Here is a 26577-nt window from a genome sequence, read left to right as displayed (position 1 = left end):
GTGGTTTCAGGAAGTGAAGAGAATGCATCGATATAGAGATGCATCGATATAGATTATGAGCAAGGGTTTGATCCAGCTGATAAAAGAGTTTTAGCGAAGGTCCTATCCTTGTACGGTATACCAGATAAATACATTAAAGTGATCACTGTTATGTACGAGAATAACAATTGCTGTGGTTAAGGTAGAAAATGAGGCTAGTAGGTGGTTTTGTATTAAATCAGGAGTTAAGAAGAGTTGCGTTATATCCCCATTTTGATGGACTTTGTCCTAAGGAGCACAGGAAAGGCAATGATGGGGAAAAATGGAATCAAATAGGGAAGTAAAACTCCCTTAGACCTAGATTATGCTTATTTTTTAAGCATTCTAGATGTAAGTGTTAGGAAAAAGAATCAGTTTTTAAAGGTTTTGTGAGTTCAGTGCTTAAACCCGTGCTATGATAGGAATATTTTCGATTTAAAACACAGGTGATATTTTTCTACAGTCAAGTGTGAAATTATTTCTCATTTTTAAATGCTGTAATATCTCTGGTCAGTAGCATTTCTTCTTTTCTGTTATATGATTTTCAGCATTCTGCCTTGTTGAGCTTGTGCTTTTGATAAATTGGCCAAAATTTTAAGCTCGCCATTCAAAAGCTCAGATATATTCACTAATTATAAGTTGAATATGCTGTTGGTTCACTTTAAATGTATACTTACTACTGCTACTACCAACAACTCACTGCATCACCAAGCCGCCTGATGCCAACACAGTTGTGTATGTTCCTCATCCAACCAGATCTATTGAAAGTTTAACTCTTAACCCCTCCCCCCCACAGAATCACCAATATCCTTCCGCATAACCTCTTCCCTTTCCACTAGGGGAAAGTCTGTCGTTTTTTACTTATTTTATCAGAGACAGGCTATCTGCTTTACCTCTGATTTATCTGCCTAAAATTCATAAATAATAACTTGGTAAGTTTGCCAAAATCTCTTTCTAAAAGAACCGCATTTAGGAAAACTTATACTCTATAACTTGAGCTCCCAGAAGCTAAAAAGTACTCTTGGTATTTTATTTTTGTTTCTTTATTTTGACAAACGTGAAACCGACTATCAACAACTGAACATAGAGAGGAGTTCTTTTGTATGTAATTAAATTACTAGTAAAGAAATAAAAATAAATCGGCTTATATTTATTTGTCAGGGATATTTTTGGTGCCAATAAAATGCAAGCAAAATTGGTCAAAGACACAGATGATACCTTAAAAGTAATTGTTATTTCCTTGTTATTTCCTTATATAAATATGAATATTCTTACTGCCCTGCTAGTTGCGTGTCTTCCATCATTGGGTAAAGACAGTAACTTCGAATGTTTTGGACGAAATTTGCGTAATTTAACAATATGTAAGTTAACCCTTTTTCAAAGAGATTCTTTTTGTAAATTTGTCCCAACCCATATCCTATGAAAAACGACCAGTGGGAACATGATCCTTCAAAACAGGCCAGATTGTGTTTTTTTTGGTTGGTTGAGAGATTCCTTCACGAACAAATAAGCATCCTCAAGGAGCCTCTGTGTCTTTAAGGGACCTTTTCTTATTTCTCGCTTTTAATCAACAATGTATAAACACGCTAAGTCATTATTTACATGATTGATTTAAAAAGCTGACCAAGATATATTGACGAGTTTAGCAAAGTAAGTACATAAGAGATGAAGTTCAAACGCCAATTTTTGCAAAATTTTTCTTGGGCTATTTCAGGGTATACATCTATATCCCTAAGGATGACGAAAAGGGTTTGACCGCTGCAGTGTTTCATATCCTGTTGAATTTCTTAGCCAGGTTTTTAACCTTCCAATCATGGACTAGCTATTTTCTAGAACAGCAATAATTACGTGCAATATAGCAAGGACAGCAAAGAAAAGGAATTTATTTGGGGAAAAGCTGGGGCAGCAGTTCTGAGGAGGAGATGCGGCACAAGAATATCTTTCTGTTACCGAAACATCTGCTCTAAGTTCACTCTTTTCTTTCAAGCAGCATGGCTCGGGGAGATTATTGCTACATAGTTAAAGCAAATACTCCCGCTTCATAGTATTGAGGTCAAGAATGGGTGAGGATGAACAGGTATGTTCCATAGTGATGTAGAAATAACATTTCAACAGGGACAAGTCCTTTAATTTGACAGTGAAACAACAACAACATAAAAATCTCTGGATATTTTGGTCACATATACAGTGACCGTTTTCAGCAGATAAAATAAAATAATACAAATATTACATCTACATTTATACAAAACAACAAAATCAATTACATATTGTTTAATGCTCTGATCTTCTTCAAAGGAGTTACAGAAACAAACCTCTTGGATTTCCCAGTTTCCGGGTCATTGACTTGAATTTATGTAAAGGTTCATTGTCAGATCAACAAGATCAATGGTATTGAGAGAAGCGAGAGGCAGTGTGGTCTTCGGAAATACTTACCCTCTATAGTCAGCAGACTGCAGACCATCAGGATATAAATTCCTTCCATCTTATGTTTTTGAAAGTCCTCTGAAATCCTCAAGTACTGAAAAACTTCGTCAAAAGTAAGAGCAGAAGTGACAGCAGTACTTTTTGGGTATCTTCATTGTACTGGAGAGGCTAGTGTTCACCTGTTTGTGAGAGACAGTCATATTGTAGTCAACAGAAAGAAGGCTCATAGCGGTTGATTTGTTCTATTCAGCAACTTTTGAACATATACGCATTGCTTTTATTCACAAAAGCTTCAAGAGAATATAAGTTCTAATAACGCAACGGTAATGCCGGTTTCACATTAGCTAAATAGGTCTTTCATACTTGCTCACTTAAGGTCTGTAAGCTCCGTAGCGTAATCTAATTAAGCTCCATAACGTAAACCAATTACAAAGTTGAAAAAATTTCAACTTAACATGCGTAACGTAACCAACATAGAGGAACAGTGATTTGAATAGGCCATGGATGAATTAGACTATTTGGTAATAGACTTTGTTAAGGCAGGGCCTTTTTTTATACAATCCAAGGGACAAAACTTAAATTTTTTTTCATTTGTTTCCTCAGTACCTCTATGTCTTTAGCTTTAAATATTGACTATCATGCAAATAGTTTCCTCATCTTTATTTTGAAAGTTAAATAATGTAGAAAAGCTTGCGTTTCAGAGCTTATGAAAGTGAAAGTGTGACAGGCAAAATTTCAATGTGAAACCAATTTACTTAAGCTCCGTAGCGTGCTACTTAGCATGAGCAACTTAGTGGTAATGTGAAACCGAGGTAAGGCTAAATACGGTAAGTGCATCACTGAATATTTGTACTAGATGAATCTTGTTTTGCAGATGTCGCTAAATTCTGTTTTTGAATTTAGTACGAGTTTGAACATTTTCCCTTACAATTTTGGGTTCTTAGCGGTGAAACATAGTGTAACCTGGAAACTTGCGGAAGGGCTCCGAAGAGTTTAAAAACTTGAATTGAACAGACAGAAGAAAACAGCCCTTGGGGTTGCCTGTTAAGGTGTATTGAATACAAACAGATAGCAGCTGTTGAGTATTGGAAAGATCTAATGTCTCGTCAGCAAGCACCAAATAACAAGCCGTATTTTTTCTTGCAATAGATTACTTAAGAAGTTGACGAGGAGTGGCGGTCTTGTCCTTAGTCTCAGAAGAGCCTTGAGATTGTTATCATTTTAAAATGGTTCTGGATCTATGATCGAAATGAATCTGCAGCTTTTCTATCCCAAAAGGAAACATGTTGCTTCCCATAAAGTAACGAAGTTTCACCAATTGGTTTCACTCTCTAACGAATTCCCCAAACCTGTACTTTCCTCGTTGTGTCCAAATGAATTTTTTTGTTTTTATCTAGTCCTTTATTTAGAACAGAAATGAAGTTTACAGCTGTTAGACCGCAATTGTTTTGAAGATGTGTGTAGGTGACTTGTGCAAAGATTGGTTGACAACCTTGAGTTTTCGAACGTTTGTTTTTAACTAGTTTTCAAAGCACAAATGGATGGTTACCTTCACTAGCTGTTTTTAAATAAAATAAGAAAAGGAAATCTATATGAAAGCAGAAGGCTCAGAAAGAAAACACAGACAGCCACTCTCTAACGAATCAAAAGATTCAATTGAAAATTTTAACTTTCTTTTCCAAGGTTTTGTGAAAGGGCAAGAGATTTGTGAAGCTCATGGACTCTGTAACGGACAATGTTTAAACGGTAAATCTTTACAAAAAGTTCAACATCATTAGGAATTGAGGAGGAGTTATATGTGGCTGTGCACTGTGAAGTGAGTGTAGATCAATTGAGTAGCTTGGGATCAGAAACATTGGTAGCAGCCTTAGCATGTTTCGAACTTATATTTCGAACCCATCAGCAATGTCTGTTCTGGTTTGCGGGGGCACGAAAACCAGCGTAATATAACAATGCTTACTCAATGTTTAAATCTCCCTTCACTTCATAAATTCAAATACTGAACTTAGAGAGCAACCAGTCTTCTTATATCCTCTTACTTGTTGCAACTACCTCGGAGGATTTATTAAGCACTCTTTTCAAATAGTTCGTGGTAACGAACTGTAAGTAAGGAGCGACCCGGCTCAATAGTAACCAAAGCTCTAAAAAACGAAATTTTGATACCAGTAGATACATCAAAAGAATCTGATTTTTATGCTGATTTCAAATATTTAAGTTTCATCAAGTTTAATTCTACCCATCAAAAGTTACGAGCCTGAAAAAAGTTGCCTTATTTTCGAAAAAAGGGGAAACTCCCCCTAAAAGTGATGGAATCTTAATGAAAATCAAACCATCATATTCAGCGTATCAGAGAAACCTACTGTAGAGGTTTTAAGCTCTTATCTGTAAAAACGTGGAATTTTGCATTTTTTACAAGAAGAAAGATCACGGATGCGTGTTTATTTGTTTTTTTTTTTGTTTTTTTTTCCCAAGGGTGATCGTATCGATCCAGTGGTCATAAAATATCGTGAGAGGGGTCATTCAAACAGAAGCAAAAAGTTCTAGTGCCCTTTTTAAGTGACCAAAAAATTGGAGGGCAACTAGGCCCCCTCCCACCCTCATTTTTTTCCCAAAGTCATCCAATCAAAATTTTGAGATAACCATTTTGTTCAAAACAGTCGAAAACCTAATAAATATGTCTTTGAGGGTGACTTTATCCCCACAGTCCCTGGGGGAAGGGCTGCAAGTTATGAACTTTGCCCATTGTTTACATATAGTATTTGTTATTTGGAAGTATGCAGACGTTTTCAGGAGGGATTTTTTCTGGTGGGGAGGGGGGTCGGAGGAGGGGCTACGTGAGAGGATCTTTCCATGAAGGATATTGTCATGGGGGAAGGGAAATTAATCATGAAATTAAGGAGAATCATTAAAACTTAAAACGAACAGAAACTATTACGTATATGAGGGGTTCTCCCCCTAGTCAATACTTTGCTCTTTACGCCAAAGTTTGTTTAGTACTTTCAAAAAAGTTTGTTTATTAAACGGCCTTTGTGATTCAGGGGTCATTCTTAAAGAATTGGAACAAAATTCGAACTTTAGCGTAAAGAGCAAGGTATTGACTAGGGGGAGAACCCCTCATTTACGTAATAAAAATATACGAATATAGAAGTTTGTTACGTAAGTTATTTCGTATTTTACGTCACATCAAAATTTCGAGAAAGCCATTTAGCCAAAAAAAGTAAAATTAATATGCAAATTTTATTTTAATTATTCATGTACGGTGAGCCAAAATCAAAGCTGCATTAATTCAAAAACGTTCAGAAATTAAAAAAAATTTTTTTTTTAAACTGAAAGTAAGGAGCGACATTAAAACTTAAAACGAACAGAAATTAGTCCGTATATGAAAGGGGCTGTCCCCTCCTCAACGCCTTGCTCTTTACACTAAAGTTTTTTAATGTTTTAAAAAATAGAGTTGTGAGAAAGAGTCAAACTTTAGCGTATGTCAAATCCCGACTACTGCCCTCGAGAATGGTGTTTCATTGAGTTTTCTGCTGAGTACACTCCAAGAAAATTATTTGGCCCTCTCCTTCACCCCCAAAAACAATTGAGATGGAATCTCTGTGACGCTGTCTGCAGTGGTTTGTGGGAACAGTGTGAATGTGCATATTACTGAGAAATTTATTTTAATTATAAGAATAACATTGCTATTCTTATTGTTTCTTCTTTCAATTTCTTCTTTTTTTAAGTTGCAGAATGCTTAAGATTAGGTAAGCTGCATATTATATTGACAAACATCTATTACAAGCTAATAAAGCCGATTTTCGGCTTCTATTAAAATAATATCAAACCTAAACAAGAGGCAAAAGCGAAAACTGAGTCAAGAGGTAACAGTGAAAGAAAATAATTAAAAACAAGCTATGACAAACGAAACATCTTAGGTAAAAAGAATATACAAACTTAAAATATGAATCGGAGCTTAAAATGCGTCGAAAGAAATAATAGTAAAAGAAAAGAGTAACAATAATAGAAAAGTGTCAATTGAAGGGAACCAAAAGAAAGAGATGGGGGAGTAATGTTTATTTCAGGAGAGATGTCGATTTTCCTATAATTTTCATTAGTTAATGTTTTCTGTTATAAAAGGGATGGAAATTCTCGTGAGGGCCATTATTGATGATAAAATCTGGACAGTTAAGTTGGACAAATGGGGGAGGTAAGGTTTGATGGGATTGTGAAACATTAAGAAAATGACCTTAAAGGGAGTATTGTTATTATCCTTCCTGTCCTTAAGTGTGGTAAGGAACGGGGTCTTAAGAATGAAGAAATATGGAATTTATGAGATTGACAGTGATGATTTTGTCACGTTGTGTCACTTAGTTAATCAACAAGGTTAGTTCTTTAGGTTTAGATAATAGCTTGACAAAGGACAGATTTAAACTGAGGGATTTTGAAACAGAATCCTTTACTAAAAAGAATGCATATAATAAACAAACTAGCGGCATATTTCACAGTAAGAAGCCATAATGACCAGAATAAAAAAAAATAATCAGGTGACAATATTCCGCCAGAAGATTGCTTGCACAAGACAATGGGTTTAGTTTTGGGTGTGGTCTAAATACTGTGGTCTAAATTGTCTAAACATATTGTCTAAACAATATGACGAAGCTAAGACTAAACTTAAATTTAGGTTTGTTTCTGGAAATACGACTTGGTCTGTACCTTTAAAGTGGTACTCAAACAATGAGCAAGCACCTTTGTTGAGATATCCAGAAGGAACATCAGCTCGAGATCTTGCACCGATTGAAGTTCGCCACCTGGTACTGCCCCATTTTGACAAATTTCCACCAGCCGACCCAAGAGTGCATTATCTAATTGGATTACTATACTTGATATTTGGTATGATTATTCCTTACTTAAAGTAATAAAATCAGATTTAATGATATGATACTCTTCGTAAGATGATTCTTTAATGGGATTTTTTTTCCAAAAAAATCATGTGGTTGAAGGAGTCATTCTCACTGTCGCTTGTCTTCGAAACGCAGACAATTTGAGCCTTTTCTTGATGTCATGACGTCTAAATTGACCTTTAATAAGAAGTGGTGCCTTTGTAGAATTGCATTTTTTTTTTTTTTTTTATTGGACCTTTAACTTTGCTTCGGCTTGTCTTTTGTAATTATGAAAGACATATCGCCGAACCTTTGTTTCTTTTAATTGTTCAGATGATGGGACAAAAACTTCTTTTTCTTTCAAAGATTTATCTAGTCCATATTTTTGTTTTTTAAAGGTATGGGAGGCATTGATGACCTTATCCATGTCAAAATCCAAAACCTAATAATCATCGCTATCATTTTCAATCTGTTTGGTTCGTTTTACCTCGCCTTATCTTTCGTTATTATGAAATATATTTCGCCGAACCATTGTTTTTTTTAACAAAGGTATGGTAAGCATTGATGACCTTATTCATGTCAAAATCCCAAGCCCAATTATCATCACTATTGTTTTCAGTTTTAACACGTTTTGATCCTTGCTGTCCAGGTTGATTTTGATTGATTCGATCACATGTTCGATGTCAAATGTCTTCTAACCGCGTGTATCTTTGCTCTTCATTTTCATTTTTGACTTGCTCACATGGTCGGTGTCACATGTCTTCTAACCGCGTGTCTTTCCTCTTCATTTTCGCTTTTGGCAACCCGCCACTGTTCTTCCAACTGTGTGCGTATTTGCTCTTCATTCTCATTTTTTAACTTGCTCACATGCTCGGTGTCGCATGTCTTCTAACTGTGGATGTCTTTGCTCTTCATTTTTATTATTAACACGCCACCGCTTTTCTTCTAACCGTGTGGGTCTTTGCTCTTCATTTTCATTTTTGACACGTTTTTGGATCTTGATTACTTCAGATAATTTAGCAATGCCCTTTGTTTTAGCTGTCCGTATTGGTATTGTCGCAATTGATGGTCCAGGTTGTTGATTTTCACATCTTGTCGAGTTTGATTGTTCAGATGTTGGTTCCAAAGAATCATCATTTATAGTAACTGCAACTGCAAACTTTTCGTTTTTGGGGCCTTCCAACAGAAATTATGTTATATAAATAACTGTCGTGTTGAAACTATATATATATATATATATATATATATATATATTATATATATATATATATATATATATATATATATATATATATATATATATATTATATATATATTATATATATATATATATATATATATATATATATATATATATATATATATATATATATATATATATATATATATATATATATATATATATATATATATATATGACAGCAAGCACTGTCTTTGGTAGGTAGTAGGTAGCAGTTGGGTGCCCAAGGAGAGCAAATTCTATCCTTGGCTTGGGTACAGTTTACTCTTTTGTATGTTTCACTTACACTCTTGTGAGCAAAAAAGAAAAAAAGTCCTTAAAATCTTATACTTTCTCCTAAAATATGTTTTTCTCGGTTGCTGTTATGTCCAAACAATTTATGTGGGGCTTCTCAAGAACTTGGTCATTTTTAGCTTCTTAATTTGTTTATTATTTTTGATTAATCTTTCGGAAGCCTTTTCAAGACACTCGTCAATTGGACTTTGCTAGTATGTATGTGAAAACCGTTACTTGTATTGCCAAATGCAGTATTTCCAAGGCTGTTGAATGTTAACCGAAATGGTCAAATTAAACATCATGAAGTAAAACTGATCTTGGAAAAATGGTTCAATGTTAACGCAATTATGATGAGATAGTTGAAACCAGAATAAGATGAGGACATTCCAGAAGAGGACATTCTTTATTCCAGAAATAAGTAGTAATCCCCCTGGATGATTGGCAATAGGAACATCAATATTTTTCTTCGCTAATGCTGTTTATGCTTCAAGAGAGAAAAAAAAATTTATATGGCTGAAAAAAGAGGAGTAACTGAAAAATGGTGACCTAGACTTATTTTTGGCCTGTTGGGGAAAAAAATAGTGAACAATAATGTTTTTTAAAGGGAAGTATCCATTTAAAACTTATTTGCTTAAATTATGCGACCTTCGCAAATATGTAAACACTTATGTTAGAAATGGTCAACCTGACCTTTCTACTTGAAAAGGGCAAGAATTAAAAATATTTAATTTTGCACTCTGGAAGGTCGTTTTACCAAATTGTCACTTTTTACCATTCAAAAGAGTTCACGAAACTGTCAGTCTGCATTTTTTATATTTGTTTTTAAGACTTCAGATTTTGCTTATTTCAGGTTTTATGTCTTCCTTCGGAAACTATTACGTTCTCAAAATTTTTGTGAAGTACAAGCAGCTGCGATCACCTTCAAATTTGCTTGTCATCAACTTGGCCTTTTGTGACTTTATGCTTTTTGCTGGTCTTTACCCTGAACTTATCTTCAACTGTTTTTTTGGCAATGGAGTATGGATGTTCGGTGAAGTTGCTTGTATAATACATGCTCGGTTTGGAACTGTTTTCGGTTTTGGGCAGGTATTTCCACCTTTCCATAAGCTCTAATTTCTATTAGTATTGGTAGTGATCTTCACAAAGAAGTTGGCAATTATTTCTAATTCAATGTAACAGACAAAAAATTATGTTGAGAAAAAAGCGTAATATCATCCGGGAACAATAATAGGTAAAGACCTCCCCCCCCCCTTATTCACCCTCAAAAATTTTTGACATCATGACTTGACGATCCTTTTTTCACTTTAGACACCACCCGTCCTCCTAAAAACTTTGTGTTGAACATTTTTCCGGCTTGAATATCATATACTAGAAGCCAATGTTATGAAGAGTACATGGAAAATTTTTTGTTAGTTTTACCTTCGCTCTTTATATGAAACCCGGCAACCGGAAGAAAACTTGTCCCCTATCAAAGCCTAGTTTAGTTCTCTTACAAATGTAGAACCCAGTTCACTAGCTTTGTTTTGGGGGGAAGGGAGTAAAATACTTGTTTTGTTATCCTCATAAAACAGTATACGCTACGGTTGAAAGGTTTTCCACTTTTTTGCTCTGACTGTACAGAAATGCTAATGGGCAATAGATCCCGCCTAGAATACATTGACATAAACTAAAATTTCGAAAGTATTTTCAGAGAGAGGGGTGTTAAATGCCTTTGGATCTTTTTGCTCCAAATGACAATTGAGGCAGTGCTTTGCTGGTGAAGTGGTGGCTGGCTGGTAACAGGAATGCTTTCTTCTGAAATGCAGAAATCTCATTTTAGATATAAATTTACTTATTTTTTAAAAAACTTACTTTTTTAACACATTTTACGAAGCTATCGTTTATTTTAAACGAAAGTTTTTCACCAAGACACACTGTACAAAAAAGGTACCAATTTTGGGTCAGGAAGAAGGCAATACACCCCCTAGATTCTGAGAAGTAGTACTTTTGTATCTTCATCTTAAAGAATCGCAAACATTTTTGCACTCCCAACCCATACTTTCTTGAATTGGCGCTGCTAATTTATTCCCAAACTGGAGCAGATAGAAAGTTCGACATTTTTTTCATTTGACAAAGTAAAATCCTGCTACTGAAGCAAAAACTTGACACCTATCAGAGTCTAGTTTTAGAGAATATTTGAAAACTGTCTTAAAGAATTTTTGCCAAAATTTGGAATTTTTTCACATAGGTGACAGGAGAAGAGTTTATGAGACACGGTTTAAACAATCTAAGTATCGAATTATCCTGATTTTGATACATTGGTTGCACGGGTCTCCTCGCTCACAAATGGAGAAAAAGGGGACAACGTTTTTTTCCCTAGTTTCTATTCACAAAAATCTAATGAATCCCAAGCCTATTTGAAACTCTTTAAAAAAAGTGAAAGAACGAATAATTTAGTTTGAAAACAAAAACCATTGCTAAAAATCAAATCATCAAAATAATGAATTCAGCAAAATAAGTCTAGTTATTGGTGTTTGACTGATGGACATTTGCGCTTATATACACAAATGGAGAAAAATGGACAACTTTTTTTCCCCTAGTTTCTTTTCACAAACGTCTAATGAATCCCAAGCCTATTTGAAACTCTTCAAAAAAAGTGAAAGAACGAATAATTTATAGTTTGAAAACAAAAACCATTGCTAAAAATCAAATCATCAAAATAATCAATTCAGCAAAATAAGTCTAGTTATTGGTGTTTGACTGATGGAAATTTGTGCTTAAATACACAAATGGAGAAAAAGGGGACAACTTTTTTTTCCCCAGTTTCTTTTCACAAACATCTAATGAATCCCAAGCCTATTTGAAACTCTTCAAAAAAAGTGAAAGAACGAATAATTTTGTTTGGAAACAAAAACCATTGCTAAAAATCAAATCATCAAAATAATCAATTCAGCAAAATAAGTCTAGTTATTGGTGTTTGACTGATGGAAATTTGTGCTTATATACACAAATGGAGAAAAATGGACAACTTTTTTTTCGCTTGTGTCTTTTCACAAACATCTAATGAATCCCAAGCCTATTTGAAACTCTTCAAAAAAAGTGAAAGAACGAATAATTTATAGTTTGAAAACAAAAACCATTGCTAAAAATCAAATTGTCAAAATAATCAATTCAGCAAAATAAGTCTAGTTATTGGTGTTTGACTGATGGAAATTTGTGCTTATATACACAAATGGAGAAAAATGGACAACTTTTTTTTCCCTAGTGTCTTTTCACAAACATCTAATGAATCCCAAGCCTATTTGAAACTCTTCAAAAAAAGTGAAAGAACGAATAATTTATAGTTTGAAAACAAAAACCATTCCTAAAAATTAAATCATCAAAATAATCAATTCAGCAAAATAAGTCTAGTTATTGGTGTTTGACTGATGGACATTTGTTCTTACATACACTTTTGTGATATAAATCATTATATACTTTTCTTTCTTATTGCGCATAAGGAGAGCGTTTCAGATTTTGTTAAGGGAGCCATGAGCCTGGAATGTCTCTAAAGAAGGTTGATACCGAATTTTTTTTTTCGTTTATCCTTGTCGGGAAAGTCTGTACCTCTCAGCTAATATCTATGAGTTTCTCTGCTTCAGGCAAGAACGATACTTAAGGCCCTATCTCCAAAAAGCACTTATGTTTCTTTCTGATTATTGTCGGTCTACCTACTCTAGTCCGTATTTAAGTAGTGCATAGTATTGTGAAGTTAAAAATGACATACTTGTATACTTACTCTGTTGCTGAAGTTATGGCGAAGAAAAAGTGGAAAAAATTAAGCTTAATTTACTTTGCTAACAAATTAACTTCAAACGACATTAAATTAAAATTCTATTTTTGCAGATGCTTACCCTGTCTGTCATTGCTTATGACAGGTTTTATGTTATCACAAAAGGTATGACAGGATCACCACCCTCTTACAAGCGAAGCTCTTTACTTTTGACTTATGTCTGGACCGTCTCTCTTTTTTGGGGATCCTCACCACTGTTTGGACTAGGTAGATTTACGTTGGATGGGATCTTATCTTCGTAAGTTTTTTTTAAATTTTATCTTACATAAGAAGTGTCGTTCATTTTCGTATTTACTTATCTTTAATTATTGTCAGCGTAATCACAGTGCCTTTGTAAAGCAATGGCAGATCAAGGGGGCAGAGTTGGATGAATCCATGTCCCCCCCCACCCAAGGTCAAGGCCAGCTTTGACCTCATCCCTAATTTCACTTGTTTGGGAACTATTTTGTAATTCACTACTGTTACACAATTTGACCTGCCATATATAATGTAATTTGACCTGTTGCCATATATAGTATAAATGTTATTAACCTGCTGAATTTAATCAGGGGTGGTGACCTGGGGTCTTGTGACCGTTTTTTCGAATAAATATAATCTTCATTTTTAATAGACCCCATATATCCACTGATTGTAAAGAGGAGCATTACCTTTTGTGCATTATAGACATTCGTTTTTGTCTTGTTCAGTGAATAACATAGATCTGGAAGTTAGAATGTGAGTTGTATTATTATGTTTCTGTTTTGCTTGTTTTTATTCCTCTTTCTTTTTCATGTGTATTTAGTTTTTCATGTTTTTAGATGGTTTTATTTTAGAAAACTGTTTTTTCTTTTTCAAAGCTCTTTTTTTTCCTTCAGAAAGGCTCCCTGAAATGTAGCCGAAATATTAAGATCTTTATTTTTATTAATTAATGTTTTGTTGTTGTTTTTTTTGTTCCACTGCTTTATTTAAATGAAACTTGTTTTTATCAGTTAATTTTTGTCAAAGTAGTTCTGCCTTGTTAATAATTTTAGCTCCTGATATAAAATATATCTAATTTTATATCTACACTAGCTAAACATAATCTTGATATGACTAGAAGCTATAGAATTAGAGATTGTAGTATGGAACTCTGAAAAATTTACATAACCATGTTTTATCTGAGGTTGGTGGTCTTTTAACCCTTGTCAACAAGACCTTCAACATACGTTTGGTATTTTTAAAGTGACAAAAGAGCATATTTTCTCTTTCCAAAAATACAATAAGTTGTTTTCTTCTTCAGATGTTCATACGACTACATTAGTAGAGAAATGAATGTTTACATTTACATTGCTGGTGCATGGTTTAACGGTTTCGTGGTACCGATCACCCAAATCATCTATTGCTATTTCTTCATTGTCCGAGTGAGTATAATTTGATAAAAATCTGAAGTTAATGTTACAGTTTTTTCTAGTCATCTTTCTCTTAGTTCTAATCACCTAATGCTCTACAAAGTTTTCTTTTTGCACTGCACGTTTACATCTCCCTCCTCCACCCCCAATGAGACTATATAACATCGAGTGATTAAACTAGGTAAAAAAAAATAGTAGTATACTGGGTAGCCTACATAGGGCACCACAGAATAAGTGAAAAAGAAGGGAAGAGAAATACAAAGAATTTTGTAAGATAGAAGCTAGTCTAATACTGAACGTTTTCCAGGAAAATAAATTTATCCATGGATTGACAAAATAAATTAACTTTGTTTCAGAATACGTATTTAGTAGCCATCGGGGAAATCTAGCTAAATCGACTCAGAAGCGATGGCTGATCAAGAACATGCTTCAACCCCTGTGTTAAATGTCACTACAATGGATAGAAAGACAGGGTGCGTAAGCAACAACATTTAAAAGGCAGTTGGTGACTTTTTTCCTGGCAAAAAATATTGATGGTTAAAAATCTGCATTGGCCGGCTGTTACTAAAACATTACACTTGAGTGTGATGAGGCTCGATTTTGTCTCTGGTGAGATTACATCAAACTAAAAAGATTAAAGGCTAGAGCAAACTATTATTTTCAAACATAGTTTTAAGATTTACTTTTTGTTGGTCTAGGGCAATGAATACACGGATTCTTTAAATGGAGCAAGCAATTCAACCGCAAAGTAACTTTATCGAATCGTCGAGATAAATCTAAAGTCAGGGTGTCTGATAGAAAGGCATTAAATAAGCTAACAGTTTGAACAAGAGTTCATATGAGGTAGTTTAATCAGTAGTTAACAGTTCAGCTGAAGCAAAGGTCAAAAGCTTTTCTTTTCGTATACATTGTAAAAAACTACATTGCCTGATAATAAAAAAAGATTGCGTAACTGCTGATTCAGGAATTATCTGTGATAGCAATATGTCTATCGCTTAATAATTCTAAAAATGGGCTAGAGTGTTGAGGGTTAATTAACATTTTCTGGATGATGCTCCAGCTACTCATGTTGTTGTCCAGAATGTTACATATTTTTATATAAAATTTGACATGATATATAGGCTATGGTATAAATCAAATGACATAGTGACATATTGATAACAAATAAATGACATGATATATAAATGACAATAAATTATAAATCCATATTAAATTAAATAAACTAATTTTATAAAATATTTAAAAAATAAAAGCAGTTAAAATATAACAGTCTTATGTAAATTTTTTGACATATGGCGGACATGTGTTAAGCAGATGTTTAGTTTTTCTTAAAAGAATTTGTTCTACGTTTTGTTTCTTATTTTTAATTTGACTTAGCCTTTGCAATTTGATTACTTCACAATGAAATATAAGGTAGCCTACGAAGTTCCTGTTGTAGGTAAAGGGTTGTACAATCTTCATGTTGGAGCTAGTTTTTAAGGCACTCCTCCTAGGCTGTGTTATCGTGTGGTCCTGAAACAACAAATCATGTGTGTTTTTTTGGGAAAAATAGTTTACTGTTTGACCTTTCTTTACAGTCTAAAAAAATGTTTATAGAGATATGTATTGCTAACCATAGTTTATCCATTCGTTATAGGAATTCTCAAGGCTAGAAACCAGTATATATATATATATATATATATATATATATATATATATATATATATATATATATATATATATATATATATATATATATATATATATATATACACATTTTCATTTCAAAAATTGAAACGTAAACAATATGCTAAAAATGGGAACAGTCTCATGAACTCTGAATCCTCTTACACGGGCCAATTTAAACTTGGTAAGTCACCTTGTCACAAAAAATGAGCTAAGTAGGCCTATTTGAACCCCTGCCTTCACCTTGCAGTTTACTGATTTGATTAAAACAGTTTAACATTCATATTTACTCAGTTAAAAAATATGGGAATGTTGACTTATTCCATTTTGATTAAAATCATCAGGATTATCATTGTTTTGCCTTGGGCAGCAACTGACTATTCGTAAAAGCATTAACAGCAGACTATTTTTATCTCCAGTAAAACTAGTGTATTTCAAAATGACATTTTTTAAATCGTAACAGCCCAATAGGCGCTTGAACATAATCGCCACAATAAAAAAAAAATAAAAAAATCTATTTATCGTACTTTTTTAAAGAAAACATTGCTTATAATTAATTGTTTGTCTTACTGTTTGGACAAGCTATTTTTGATCGAGACACTAACTGAAGGGGCATTTTGTACTTAGAACATTATCGTGACCAGAATATTAGAAAAAGCTTTAAAAGTCAAAAAGCTCCAAAAAATATCCGCTTTTTTTTAGTATTTAGTGTATTTTCGGGAAAAGAGTATAGAAAACTTACAAAATAAGAGTTGAAACTGGGACTAGCGTTGAAAAGAAAATCACCAACGCTATCTAACATTTAGTGATTTTGAAATTTTCTTTGCCTGCACCAAGCTTCTACATACTTGTCTTTTAAGAACTTTAAGACGAAAGAAAGGATCAAAAACTTAAGAATTTTGTTATTGTCAGGCCTATCAGCTTAAACTCAACCTGCCAAGATTCTCTCAATCTATTAACAGAAAAATTTCGCCAATAACAGAGAAATTCCAGGTTTAATCGTATAAAATTTTAAATTAAACTAAACTATTCAGCTTTTTACTTTTTTTTTGTTGAAATCACCCAACATTGCAGTATGGTGCTAGTTTTTTTTCTAATTTCTATATTCCAGTGCTAAACCGCTTAAGATCTAATTTTCATAAATTTCACACTCTCTTTGATATTCGGCTTTATTTAAAAGTGACAAATCGTATAAAAATATGATTGATTTTTTTTTTCAAAAAGGCTTTCTGTGATAGAAAACTAACCTGTTTACATGAGTGTTGAGACCTCTAAGTAAACGAAACTAAAAGCATTACCGTACAAATAGGCTTGTATACTTTTCATCTTTTCAAATATACTTATTAGTTCCCTTTCTATGATTTTCTAGGCTGTCTTTATTCACGAAAGACAACTGAAAGCCCAGGCAAAAAAGATGAACGTAAAAAGTCTTCGAAGCTCCCAGGACAATGACCAAGGGATGTCAGCTGAGCTTAAGGTTGCAAAGGTAGGCTATAACATGACAAAATTATAACATTACCACAAATGTAAAAACTAAGGAGTTATACAGTTGGACGTACATTTAACTATAACATTGCATCTCTAGTCTTTGTATTATCAACGTTTATTGATGATACAATATCTATGTATCATCGATGGTGAGAGACGCAATGTGTCTCTCACCACAAATTGACTAAGTGTTATACCCCTATGGAGGTAAATAGAATATAATGATCGAGCTTCATAATATTGTTTAGTTTGTTGATGGTTAAGGACCTACAACCGGCTGTTCAATCAGGCAAAATACGAGTTAACATGTCGAATTGTAATTTTTTTGGAATTATTCTTGTTATAAAATATGTCTGCAATATTGTGTGAAGTCCAAGACATTTTGACATATGATAAATTTTGAAATAGAACCACGTAACTGAAAATTTTCATTTCCAAAAAATTACGCTTATTTTTTTTCTCAAAAATGAGAATAAGGCCTAGACATATCAAAAGCCGTTATAAAAAACAACTCTGAATGTCCTGCTCCGAAAGTAAAAATAAGTGGTATAAAGAAAATACGGCATGACATAACTTGGTAAACCTTATCTATAGACTTTTGAACAAATTCCAACTTTGTAGTTGAAATTAATTTTGAACATGTTTTAAATTTCATTATAAAAGGTAGAAAACCATGCATTTTATTTTTTATTTAACGTAACTCCTTGAAAAGCCTTAGGAAAAAAATAATAATAAAGTGCTTAGTTTTCTTGAAGCTTCATCAGAATATTTAATTTTGCTTTCTAACATTCTTACTTTTTTCTCAAAACACCGGATAAAATCCGAATTTATTAAATAGGCTACTGCGAAATAAATATATACATTTTTTTTTCAGGTAGTGATGATCAACATAATTTTATGGCTCTTTGCATGGACCCCTTTCGCAGTGATGAGCTTTGTTGGTCTTTTTGATCCTATGCGTATTACTCCCACATTATCATCGTTGCCCGTTATTGTTGCAAAGTCTTCAGCAGTTTACAATCCAATCGTTTATGCACTTTCGCATCCCAAGTACCAAGAGGTAGCTTAATCATTAATATATACAATAAAAAGCAAGTTTATAAAAGTAAAAGTAAAGTGTGATATAAAGCTTAAACGCAATACAAACTATATTATGTATGAAGGGGAGAGGTACTATCACCCCCTTCACCCGTGGTAGTTTACCCTAAAGTTTGATGGGTACTTTTCTGAAAATTTTATAAATGTAAAAAATATGGTCAGTGGATAATTAAAAGTATTTGATAGCCTTTCAAAATGTTCAAACTGAAAACTTAGTTTTAGAAGCAAATACAAACAAATCAGTCTTTCCATCCTAAAACTAATGTGATAAATAGTCCAGCCATAGCAAAAGAAAGAGAGAAACTTTGAGGGGTAGACTGGCCATATGCAAGGATAATTCATTTTTATATTAAGTTTTAATGTCACTTCTGAAAGTGTCATTTAAAAAATTAAAGTAATTTCTGTTAAATCAAACGAAATTTTTAAGTTTAGATAAGATAAGATTTATTGCTGAAAAACGCCTATCACAAGCCCAAAAGGGCCGAATTCGTACTTTAGCGTCAAATAAAGCGAAAAAAGAACAACAAAAACAACCAATAAAAAAACAACAGGAAATCATAAAAGGGTCAATGTTAGATACGTAAAAATGTTAAAAAAAAATCATAAAATTTGAAGACCAATTTCAGTGAAAGTGCCAAAAAAACGAAAACTTGTAAAATTAAAAAGGTGATAAAGTAAAATTGAAACGTAAATTTAATTTAGTTGGTGACTAAAAAACATAAATATAAAACATCCAAATTTGCACAATGGGCATTAAAATTAATAACTATGAGGTAAAGAGTGATTGAGGGGGGGGGGGGGAGGCAGCGGAGATTCACTGGTTGAAAATGTCAACTATGTAAGGGATAAAAGTTCTTCTATATCTTTCAGTGCAAACTCTGATTGGGGCAAGACGAGGGATTTTTGTTTACACAGAACGTGGGAGGCGGGGTTGAAGGGGTGAATATAGACCAGGGAAAAGTGGAGTTGTTTGAGGGTTATGAAGGGCATTGTTAGCAAAACGCAAGGTAATTTTTACTCTCCTTTCCTTAAGGGTGACAAGATTAGCTCTCCTAAGAAGGGAAATATAAGGTACTTTACCCTCATTGAAGATAATTCTTAGGCCGCTTTTTTGGACTGCCTCTATTCTGTCCAACAATCCAATGGATATGCCAGGATGCCAAACAGGACAGGTGTACTCAAGGGTTGGGCGTACAAATGACAGGAAAATCCTCAAACAGTGCTATTTAGGGCATTTAAATTTTTTAAGGAGTTTAAGGAGGGAAAATGCGGCATTTGCACGTTTTAAGATGTCATTAATATGACAATCCCATTTTAAGTCGCTTGAGATGGTAACGCCCAGTAATTTCATAGTGGTAACAGACATTTCAGGGGGGATTGGACAGGAGAAAGAAGGAGGAGTTTTAATGAAATTAATAGCAAGAACAGTTGACTTTAAAGGGTTGACTTTCATATCATCAGTGAGAGCTTCGGCTGATATCGATTCCAAGATGTCCATTGGGTTGCTTTTTGAATTTTTGGAACATGTCTCTAAGACAGTTAGATCATCAACGAATTTCCATCTATCCGGAAACCAAGGTTGTTTATCATTGTAAGAAATAAAATTGGACCTAAGAGGGTTCCTTGGGGCCCACCATTATAAATTGGGAGGGGATCAGAATATACATTCAGGTATTTCACGACTTGCGTTCTGTTAGAGAGGAAAGACGCAATTATTCTAATTAAATAAGGGTCGACTTGAAAGTCATTAGATAGCTTTTCTAATAGTATATTGTGGTTGATTAAATCAAAAGCTTTTTGCAAGTCAACAGCGATAACATTGAGCCAGGTATTGGGTTTTTCGAGTGTGTTGCATATTTTGTCCATAAGGTGAACAAGATAGTGGGTAGTAGATGTAGAGCGTAGGTTTCCGAATTGTCTTTGGTCAACATTTGGGATTATCTTTACTTTCAACCACTCAGCTAAAAAGCTTTCATATAACTTCGAAAATACTGAAGTAAGAGTAATGGGACGGACACCATCGAAATCTTGATTGTTACCTTTCTTTTTTACGGGAGTAATAAAACCTAAGTTTCAAGAATTTGGGAATTTACCAGTAGAGGTAATCTCATTAAAAAGTAAGGAAAAAGGCTCTGAGAGATTGTTGGTAAAGGCTTTAATTTGTACAATCGGGATGTCTAGTGGACATGTACTACACTTTTTAATGTTCTTAATTTTTGCCTCCACATCCGAGGGTGAAATAACGGGAAAATTGAGAGAACACAAATCATAAGGAGTGTCAAAAGAAAGGGGAGGGAGGTTCTGAACTATTGAAGAAAGAAACCTGTTCAGATCATTGGCTGTAACTGAAGGATCTTGTTGGAAATGGAAATCTATATTATTATGTGTTTTCCCACAAATTTTCTTTATTCTATTATACCATTGTTTTGGCTTTGTAGAAAATAAGTCCTGGACTTTGCATTTGTAATATGAAGAAGCAGATTTACGTATTTCTTTTTTTTATATGTGTACGCAGTGAGTTCACTTCGGATGTATCACCACTCTTTAGTAGATTCAATTTAATTCTGATGAATTTTTTCAATTTGCTAGTAATGTATGGTTCGTCATTAGATCATGTATTTAATTTTTTCACAAGGAAGGAATTTATGTATTTAGTTTTAATCAGATTTTGGAATTCAGACACTTTAAAATTAATGTCATTTTTTCCTTGGAGAGCCAGCCAGTTTTCATTGGTAATCCAAGGTCCAAATGTGTAAAGGCTATCATTGGAAATTGGGCAATAAGAGAACTCAGTAACAGAAAAAGTATGATTAAAGCTATTGAGAGGCTTCGTTAATAAATAAAAATGGTAACTTCCTCCTAACGGGGGCAAGGGGACAGGAGGGGCATAGAAAGCCTACATATTGGTGCAAATCAGGTCAAGGGTTGAATTTCCTTTTGTTGTTGGTATTTTTACTATTTGTTTTAAGTTTAGGGAACTACAATGGGAATTCAACTTTAGATCATTAGCATCACCTACTAAGAAAATACCGGCGTTCGAGAATTTGCATAGGACAAAGTCGGCACTACTATGCAGTTGTTCGTAGAATCGTTGTCTTTGTGCAGCGTTTTGATTTGGGGAATAATAGAAGCAGCAAAACACAATCAAACTAAAGGGGCGTGGTAAAACTTTGGGTCTTACAATTACCCAAATGATTTCATCGTAATCTGAAAGGTTGGGAGTATGAATTAATTTAGGAAAGAAATAATTTTTTACAAATAATAGTATTCCGCCTCCCTTTTTACCTAGGGGGTGATTATGAGGACGAAGTTTTATGAATTGGGAGTAGTTATTAATTTTCAATAAATCGGGGTTCTGTGCTTGGACCTCAGTTACGGCAATTATATCAATTTTGTGTACTTGACAGAGGGCCTCTAGCTCGATCAATTTGTCGAAATTCAGGCTTTCGGCGTTCGTAACAAGCAACTTTGGGAAAGTAAAACGGTTACAAAAGAGGGAAAATTTTTGTTCGTTAATTGTGGGGGACAGTGGAGGCTAGGAGGAACGTGGACCTGGAAGATGAGAGGCATCTTTTTCGGGATGAAGGATGGAATTCGTTTGAAAAGCAGGATTATACTTCTGGTTGGGTTGAGCAAGGAGGGTTTTCGAGAAAGGGGCCACATCTTTTAAACCTGGGTCACTCTTGTCTGATAATATTAGGAAGGGAAATAAGACGGTGGTGTTTTCAGGGGGTTCAAGTTTAGATTCATCTCTATTCTATATACGGGGGAGTTGCCGCTCTCATATAGTTGAGATGTATACGCTATAGCTTATGAACTGAGGGTTTTAGCGAACTCTGAGAAACGTTGGTTTGGGTAGGATTTTACTGTTTTGGAACTTTGCTCTAATTTTTGACTATTGTTGTTCCCATGGAGTGAATAAACCTGGAGCGGGTTGGACCTTGTTTAGTGTCTTATGGCTGGCTTCACCGTGCGTTATTTGTCACTCTAGTGTTTGTTTCTAGCTCCTTTGTTTTGGGTAGGATTTTACTGTTTTGGAACTTTGCTCTAATTTTTGACTATTGTTGTTCCCATGGAGTGAATAAACCTGGAGCGGGTTGGACCTTGTTTAGTGTTTTATGGCTGGCTTCACCGTGTGTTATTTGTCACTCTAGTGTTTGTTTCTAGCTCCTTTGTTTTTTTTTAATGAAAATAAAAAAGAATTCTATAAAAAATCTTTGAAGAAAAGTAAAGAGCTACATTAGACTTAAAATAAGCAGAAATTAAGTCACATTATAGTTCAAATATAAGAAGGAGAAATGAATATCAATGAATAAATTATACCCGGAACGGACAAAAAATAAAATGAATAAGCATGTCAAACATAAAAATAACAGATACTGCCATGGAGAATAGATTAAAGCTAAAACGAACCTGAATTAAAATGAATAGCAAAATCGAACTTAAAACGAACAGAACCAGTTACAAATTCAAGTAGAACTACCTCATCCTTAAACCCTTTGAAGGGAAGAACGCCATTTGTGCTTTGCTGAAGACAAAATATATTTTAAGAAGTTTTTCTTTTATCAATATAACATTGAGAAACCAAAATTTACTGAGACTTTCAAGAAGTACAATATTTTAAATAGTCGATCTAGTTTCATTGGTCTGATTTTTTCATTAAATTCTATCCATACTCTATTTTTATCCGTTTATGTGCTGTTTTCACAAAAATCGTTTGAAAAAGCATTTATTGATTCGTCGATTCAAAGATTGCTTCAACAAACTAAGGAGATTGTTTCAAAAGTTGCCGTTGTTCGTTTTAAAACTTTTATTTATGTATCATTTTTATACATATTCGAATGAAACATAATCCAATGGAAATTTTGACCGAAAGGTGTCCTTTAAAACAGTAAAATTAAATCGAAAGCAACATATGTATTATTTAAAGATATATCTTTTAGTTGTTAGGTGGCTTCTTTATGTGTTTTCTGTTTTTAATGTTAGACTAACCTCGTCTTTTCTATTCCTTTTTTTTATATTATCTTCATTCTCCCTTCTTTTTGGATTTAGATTTCTGCAATGAATACGTTTCAATTCTTTTCTCCTGAAGTTAGAGGCTATACACCCTTATAAGAAGTATTAAAAACTGTTTATTTGCACAGTCAACTTGCAAGCAATTCTTTGATTCATCTTCTACGTGACATCTTTGCTCAGTTTTAAAATTAGTCTGGAACTTCCCTTTTGTCCATTCGCTTTCATAAGGTTGGGCTATGGAAGAATTAGGGTTAGTCATTATCATGATTACTGTTAAAAACGAGAGGAGTAGAAATATGTAAACATATACCAATATAAACATATACCAATACCAATTACCGGTAAACATATCGGTGAACATATACCAATTTCAAGAAATAAAACGGTAAACATGTAAATTGGTAGCTGCAATTCGAAAGATGTTTTGAGACACTTTTGTCTAATTGGGATTTTAAGCCATCCTCTTAAACTCAGCACGCTATACAGTACTTGTTTCTTGAGGTAAAACCAAAGGCAAAGCAGCTTGCGGCGTGCATACTTTTGTATTATCTATCTTTATAATTTTATGCTAGAATACAATTCTATATTTTACTCTATGCTCAAGTGAAATTCTATGTTTTATTCTATACTTTATAATTCTATACTCAAGTACTTTTCTCGAGGTTATATCTAAATTCAGGGCAAATTACAATTCTTTAAGTTGAATTTCGGATGGTAAAGATGAGAAACTTCTATAGAAAGTAGGCTGTGTTTGAAGCAAACATTGACAAGCCAAAACTACAAAAATACAAAAGAAACAGTAAAAACTAAAATCTTTTTGCCCGAATAAAAGGTCAAGAGTTAGTTTTTCAGGGTGGCAAAAGCATTAAGTTTTAATGTGCAACACTGTTGAAGTTTTCATGCTGAAAAAAGCTACCAGGCTTATCAAACAAATAGTACACACTTATTGCATTAAATTGATATTACTAAAACTATGCCAATGATTTTAGAACTTCTTTGACATTTTGACCATAGGCTGTAAGACGTCGTCAGATTTTAGGGCTTAATTTCTAACTAGAATCGTAATTATGAAAAACGTTTCCTGATAAACCCGGCCCCTTAAACAAAAATACTTTACTCGATGTCATATTCTGAAGTTGTTTTAAAAAGATGCTCTATGTTTTTACGTTTTAGCTTTAGTGTCATGTATTCAGTCAATATTTTTGCTTTTCTTTCGGTCCTTTTATTGTTTTTTTTTCTAGTGCTCGAAGGTAGAGCTGGGTTGGATTTGTGGAGGAAGAGGTAGAGACAAAAAGGCCAACGATGATGCAATTTCAGCAGCTACCGCCTCACAGTGTTCCATATAGAAAAAAAATATCTGAACATGCCTTGATTAAGATTACTCCAAGTCGAATTTAAGGGCCCTTAGTTGACTTTTGTCATTACTGAGTAGATAATAAATGCAAAAATGAAAACTCAAGTTTTAATTAGGTACTCAGCTTTGAGAAAGGGGTACCCAACCACGGATGCATACACCCTGTGATTGCGAGTAAGTATTTCTGGCAGTGATTTAAAAAAAAAAAATATTGGGTTCAATTACCTTCAAATGAAATGTGCATATTTGAAGTTGACCTAAACAGGTTGGTCATACCCCAGTAAACAACTATACCCATCAAATGGTCCAGAAAAATTGTCCGACACTCCGATAAGCCAAGCCAAAGACTGATTTAGTTGGGCATCGCATCAGACTAAAAGTTTGTTACGGTGTTCAGGCTTGTCAGCGGTAATGAAATTCTTGTTTTTAACAGAAATACTTTTTTTGTCAACTGATTTTCTTTTTAAAAGTAAAAAAACAACAAAAAAGAATGATTTCTATAAATAAGGGATAGCAATGAATAAAACAAAAATTTAGTTTTAAGTAAAACAAGAAATCAATTTTTAAATGGAGGAAACTCAAAGCTTACGTAACCTATGAACAAATTTGTTGACTTCGCATAAATTTAATTTAGGCAGATATAACCTTTCCGTTCGGAAGTTTTCTTCACAAATCAGTCCTGTTTTTGAACTTTCAAGGAACTGAGATTCAAAATGCGATTAAAGTAATACTGGGTTTATTTAAAAAAAAATAAAGTATACATCATCGATTCCCTGAAGCATGCTTGTGCGGGAGAAAACCCTCCTAATAAATCAAAAAAAAAAAAAAAAAAAAAAAAAAAGATTAGAGCGCAACTTAGCGGACCCCAAAACCAACGAACCTCCAAACACCACCCAACAAAATTATAATAATTGGTGTAAACATTGGTGTAAGAATTAAGCTGAATCACTGACTAGAAAGTACTGATGACTGCTGACTTACCAAAGGATAATCTGCTTACAACTATTTTGATTCCTTAAAAATTAAGCTTGTTTTTTCATCAGTCACAAAAAATACGAACAGAATTAAAAAAAAACGGAAAAAAAGAATTTAGTCTAAAGCAGCTAACATTTTATTATTACTGTTATTATAGTCAAATTATAAGAAATTTTGCTAGCCGCCAAGGGAAAATTACTCTTAGGAGTCTGCCGAATTTTGACATGCTTCAGTCGCTATTCTGACTGACCTTTTTTGGATATGACTTGGTAACTGCAATAACCCAAAATAAGAAAGATTTGTTTAGCACATCCTGTCACTTCCATAGTTATTGACAACACTTACTATGAAAACTATGTTATAAGAAAAAAAAAGGATTTGTAGGACAACCCAATCATGTGCAATGGGGCGAATTCTCTTTCTCCCAAGATTTAACATAGTTCTTTACCTTACTTTGTAAATAAAACTTTTTTTTTGTTTATTTTCCGTCCATTTTAATGCTTTAGATATATAAATCTATCGGAATGCAAGATTGTTCTCTTTTCGATTTATCGAAAAATAATTACAGCATAACAATTAAAAATATATAATTAATTTTTCATAACTTATCTATGTGTCTGTTGTAAAAACGTTCCAGGCACATACGAAGAGGGCACGGAGGGAAGTCCTGATAGGTAATGAAATAATGTGGTCCGTAAGCAAATTTGCTGTGACAAATACATTATCCGAATTCAATCAACGACTTCTTTGCGATTTCCGAATCCGAAGCACTGAATTCTGTTTTGAAACTGCCTTTGTCATTAACAAAAGCATGCACATTAATATTATTTCAAGACATCATTATAAAATAACATTACTAATTCGAACTTATAAACAAGAGGAGAATTAGACATGAGCCCTCATACTCCAGTGAGATTACCGAAAATATTATGCTGCATTCTGATTCAAAATTGCACTTGTCGTAAAAAACAACATGCGTATCA

General features: G+C 33.6%; 1 protein-coding gene across 2 annotated transcripts; it reads left to right on the top strand.

Annotated features, from left to right (window-relative positions):
- The first annotated feature begins 1326 nt into the window (after positions 1–1326).
- Positions 1327–24712, top strand: LOC148948495 (compound eye opsin BCRH1-like). 2 transcript variants are annotated; one of them, XM_089093955.1, is made up of 8 exons: positions 1327–1379; positions 7106–7314; positions 9671–9906; positions 12685–12869; positions 13890–14010; positions 17033–17149; positions 18026–18211; positions 24507–24712. In XM_089093955.1, coding segments are annotated over exons 1-8 (1161 nt in total). In that variant the 5' UTR covers positions 1327–1377; the 3' UTR covers positions 24612–24712. The 2 variants fall into 2 exon arrangements, with proteins under 2 accessions (XP_088950081.1, XP_088950082.1); XM_089093956.1 differs by lacking the exons at positions 1327–1379; positions 7106–7314 and adding an exon at positions 2034–2095.
- The last annotated feature ends 1865 nt before the right edge of the window (positions 24713–26577 follow it).

Source organism: Artemia sp. Qi Xiang Cuo, chromosome 9 (assembly GCF_049724085.1).
Source record: "Artemia sp. Qi Xiang Cuo chromosome 9, ASM4972408v1, whole genome shotgun sequence".
Classification (NCBI taxonomy): Eukaryota; Metazoa; Arthropoda; class Branchiopoda; order Anostraca; family Artemiidae; genus Artemia; species Artemia sp. Qi Xiang Cuo.
Note: the sequence above shows the minus strand (reverse complement) of the source record. Positions and strands in the feature narration are given on the sequence as shown.